At 51.4% G+C, this 4,764-nt stretch overlaps 1 protein-coding gene across 1 annotated transcript in view; it reads right to left on the reverse strand.

The window, feature by feature from the left end:
* ACSBG2 (acyl-CoA synthetase bubblegum family member 2) overlaps positions 1-4,464 on the reverse strand; it is a 119,354-nt gene extending 114,890 nt beyond the window's left edge. Inside the window, exons 1-4 of the mRNA XM_007954492.1 lie at positions 4,400-4,464; positions 2,167-2,344; positions 1,956-1,971; positions 1,656-1,764 (exon numbers count right to left, since the gene is read on the reverse strand). Coding sequence (XP_007952683.1) covers positions 1,656-1,764; positions 1,956-1,971; positions 2,167-2,344; positions 4,400-4,464 — 368 coding nt within the window. The remainder of the gene's footprint in view (positions 1-1,655; positions 1,765-1,955; positions 1,972-2,166; positions 2,345-4,399) is intronic.
* Positions 4,465-4,764: the final 300 nt, after the last annotated feature.

The raw sequence follows: 4,764 nt of genomic DNA on the forward strand, positions 1-4,764 counted from the left end.
TTGATAGGTGCCATCGGACAAAACCCTGCCCGGTCCTGCGTCATCCTCACAATCCTTGCCATGCTTGAGCCCATTGTCACAGCCACTGTGTCAATCCATCTCGTAACATAACAACATAAGACAGAGTAGAACTGCCCCATAGGTTTCCAAAGCTGTAATCTTTAAAACTGCCATATCTTTCTCCCGCTGAGCGGCTGGTGGGTTCAAACCGCTGAGCTTTGGGTTAGCAGCCAAATGCATAACCACCTTCTCACCAGAGCTCCTCCAGTAAAGATAACAGCCAAGGACACCCTATGGGGCAGTTCTACTCTGTAACACACGGGGGCGCCAGGAGCCGAAATAGACTCCACCGCCAGGGGTTTGCTTTTGGTTTTTCAGTTGCCTGTGGAAAGCGAGTGGTCCACACTTGGCGATCCCCAGCCTGCCTCCCCAAGGGTTCTTTTCCTTCTGACCCAGGCAGCCTCAGAGTCAGACCCAGTGCCAGCCCAGGGGCCCAGGAACGGATCCCTCCCCTGAAGGGAGGGACCCGCCAGGAGGCTGCGCTCCTAACACCCAGCCCTTGCCCAGCATCAGGTCACTCGGCTTGGGCACCTGCACGTCTGTCCCAAATAACCAACGTCTCTGGAGCCCAGCCACTTCCTAGCACTACTGGCTGGGAGATGGTGTTATCACCAGCTTCGTTCCGGCTTGAACAAGACTGGGAAGCAAACAAACGTTAAACAAGCCTTGTGGGTTTTTTGTACTGTGTGTCCCAAAGTAGGTGTGCATTTTTAAACGTATTGACGCTATTTTACACTTGTGGTCTAGGCTCGCTTCCAGAGCTCAGTAGGCATAAGGGGCTGGCGGCCTCCGTTTTGAAAAGCCCAGCCGCAGACTGTTTCCGATGATGCCTTCACCCATGGGTCTCCCCTCTTGGCACCCGCCTCTAGATCTGCCGACACCCACCCCATGCCTTCCCCCCAGCACCAAGTAGCACAGTACGCAGAACAAATGCAGCACCCTACTTCTGCCTGGGTGAGGTTAACTCCATTTTGTTGTTGCTATGAGGTGCCGTGGAGTCGATTTTCAACTCATGACGAGCCCCTGTGACAGAACAGAACTGCCCGGTAGGGTTTCCAAGGCTGTAATTTAAGGAAGAAACGTCCAAATCTAACCCACTGCGGTGGAGTAGATTCCGACTCACAGCGCCCCTAGAGGACAGAGTAGAACTGCCCCGTCGAGTTTCCAAGGCTGTAATCTTTACGGAAAGGAGCTCTGGGGGTGCAGTGACTAAGGCATTTGACTGCTAAGGAGAAGGTTGGCGGTTCGAACCCAGCAGCCACTCCGAGGAAGGAAGACTGGGCAATCTACTTCCATAAAGATTTACAGCCTCGGAAACCCGAAGGGGGTCGCTATGAACCGTAACCCACTCGATGGCAGTGAGTTTGGTTCGGGTTTGGAATCTACGGAACATGATCGCCAAGTCTTTTCTCCCGCGGAGCCACCAGGTGGGTTTGAACTGCCAACTTCTCCGTTAGTTTAGCTCCCAGAGCACCGTTTGCGTCACTGGAATCCACAGCTCCATTTTACCCGTGGGGAAACTGAGGCGCATGAAAGCAGATGGTATTGAAACGTGGAGCCAGCGCTGGAACCCACGTCCGAGGAGGGTGGCCCACCGACGAATAGCCAAGTGGAGGTCCCAGTACCTCGAAGGGCGGCTACCGACCCCAGAGGGCGCTGGCGCCCACTCCACCGGGTTGTGGGCAGGTGCAGTCTCTGACCAACCTTTGAGGTAGACAGAAGGGGAACGAGTCCCAGGGCCAGGAATTGCGGCCGGACCAAGAGGACTCCAGTGGGTCGTCCCTCTCCCACCCTCCCCAGCGCCCAGGCAGTGCGCTCCGAGGTGCCCAGTTAGGCGCGCAGGGAACACGCGCCCTGGATGGGTGTGGAGTTTTCCGGAAGCACAGAGGACTCACGGCGAGCGCGCAAAGTCTGGGTAAAAGAGAAGCGGAAAAAAGCCCATGTCCATAACCAAAACTGGGCAGAACTGGGAAGGCAGTTGGAGGGGGCCACTCTCTGTCTCTAAACAATAAGACCCTCCCTCAACCCCTACGGGCTGCCCAGGGAACCCACGCCAAGTTGGAAAGGGGGCGCGGCGCGGGGCGGCCACTTGGGGCTCCCCCTTACCCAGTGCGCGGCTCTGCGCTTCCCGGAGTTCGGCGGCGACAGCGACAGCAGCCACGCGTCGCTAGCCCAGGGACTTTTAGGGCTGGAGGCCAGGCGGGGCGGGGCCACCACCTGGACCACGCCCCACACTCGCTCTGCAAGAGGCTGTTCTGAGGAGCCCCCCTCACTCCGCACTCGTCTGAGAATGCGGCCAATCAGAGCGCGGAGCCGGGACGCACCACCCTCTCCTAACCCAGCCCCACAGCGGGGCCACTCGCGGTCATCGCCCGGGTGACTTCGGGGAGGCGGTTGGAGCGGTAACGCCGCTCCCCTCGGGTTCTCTGTTTTGCGACCAAGGGGCAGTTTGGGAGTTAATGTTTGCCCCGACTTTGCTAATTTAATTCCCCAGCAGGCAAAATTCTATAAAAGGGCTGTGTCTCTGTTTAACCGTGCGTGCCACCGGGATTTTAAATTTTAGCTCAAGTTGCACACGTCCGTGGTGAAATAAAAGAATAAACTATATGGGAAGGCTTAGAACGAAAAGCAACAGCCTCCCCGTGTCCCCTTATTCCATCTCACCCCTGGCATGATGTCTCCACCTACCCTCACCCCAACAAGCCCTTTTGTTCTTTAATAGTTTGTAACAGTAGGAAATGCTTGCACGTGGCCAAAATTTCAAACCCTGTAACACAGTTTGCAAAGACAATGAAGAGTTAATTCTCCTTCTCACCTCAGTCATCTGTTCCTCAGGAGTAGCTGACAAGAGAAAAAGAAAATGGGGATAGATACGTTGTGAGTAGCCTTTCAGCCGTAAGTCAGAGTCCTTTTGTATACCGAAGGACGGTTGCGGGTCCTACCCCATCTGCACCCTCGTTGATTGGCTGAGTCCATAGTTGCAGCCACTGCGTATTGAGTGCCCTCCATCCCAGGGGCTCATCTTCCAGCACTGTGTGACAATATTCTGTTGTGATCCATGGGTTTTATTTGTATCCGCTGACGTTCAGAAGTAGATTGCCAGCCCTTTCTTTCTACTTTCTTGGTAGTTTAGAGGCTTCACTGAAAACTGTCCACCATGGATTACCTTGCTGGTATTTCAAATCCTAGTTGCATGGCTTCCAGCATCACAGCCACATTAAAGCCATCACATTGTGACACGCGGGCAAATGGTAAAGCGCCCCCTGCACAACAGAAAGAAACATTGCCCAGTCCTGGGCCATCCTAACAATGTTGGAGCCCATTGTTGCAGCCACAGTGTCAATCTGTCTCATTGAGGGTCTTCCTCTTTTCATTGACTCTCTCCTTTACTCACACGTTCTTCTTCAGGGACTGGTTTCTCCATAACATGTCCAAAGCACTCCATCCTCCATTCGAAGGAGCATTCCGGTTGTACTTCTTCCAAGACAGATGTGTTCATTCTTCTGGCAGTCCACGGTATATACAATATTCTTCACTGACACCAGAGTTCAAAGGCATCAATTCTTCTGTGGTCTTTCTTATTCGTTGCCCAGGTTTTGCACATACATGAGGCAACTGAAAATACCATAGGTTGGGTCAGGAGCACCTTAGTCTTCAAAGTGACATCTTTGCTCTTTAGAACTTTAAAGAGGTCTTTTGCAGCCGATTTGCCCAATGCAATACATCATTTGACTTCTTGACTGCTGCTTCCATGATCTTTGATTGAGGATCCAAGTAAAATGAAGTCCTTGTCAATAACCTTTTCTCCATTTATTTCTCCATTTATTGCTTAGTGGTCCAGCTGTGAGGATTTTTGTTTTCTCCATGTTGAGGTGTGATCCATACTGAAGACTGTAGTCTCTGATCTTCATCAGTAAGTGCCTCAAGTCATCTTCACTTTCGGCAGGCAAGGTTGTGTCATCTGCATACCTCAGGTTGTTAATGAGTCTTCCTCCAATCCTGATGCCATGTTCCTCTTCACACAGCCCGATTTCTCAGATTATTTGGTCAGCATACAGATTTCGTAAGTATGGTGAAAGGGTATAACCTTACAGAAGAAAATTTTCTTTCTTTTTTTTTTTGCCAGAGATGGGAAGGGAGAGGAGGGAAAATTACTAGTTCGTTAAGAGACACGTATTGATTTGGATGAAGGGAAAGACAATATAACAAAAGCATGTGACCAGCGCATTATCACTAAGGAAAAGGAAGACCTGGAGAGGTGCACAGAGGTACAGACAACAAGGTCAATACTATTACATACACAACACTGCATTATCAGCAACAACAAACATTAACCTACCGGTGGATACATTGGTAGACAGGCAAGATGACCAGGTATGGGTAGGTGAACCGGAACACACCCATGGTTTGGCAGATGATATTCCTACATATGTATTTGAATGCACTATATAAATGTCCATATATGTAATAGAGCTAACAAGGGACAAAGTTGACTTCTTAGCCATAATCAAGGACATTGAGGGAGTCGCTTGGCCTGTGGCCTTGGGACCATGGTCTTGAGGAACATCAAGTTCAATTGGCATATATGCACAGAGAGACAGCTTAGGGGCAGGAGTCCATGGAGGGATGGACACTGGGTAGCGGTAACTATGGGGAGGAAGTGGGAGGGGAGCTGTTGCATTGTGGTAAACTGGTCAATGTCAT

Source organism: Orycteropus afer, unplaced genomic scaffold (genome assembly GCF_000298275.1).
Source record: "Orycteropus afer afer isolate SDZICR_OR568_19922 unplaced genomic scaffold, OryAfe1.0 scaffold00461, whole genome shotgun sequence".
Lineage (NCBI taxonomy): Eukaryota > Metazoa > Chordata > Mammalia > Tubulidentata > Orycteropodidae > Orycteropus > Orycteropus afer.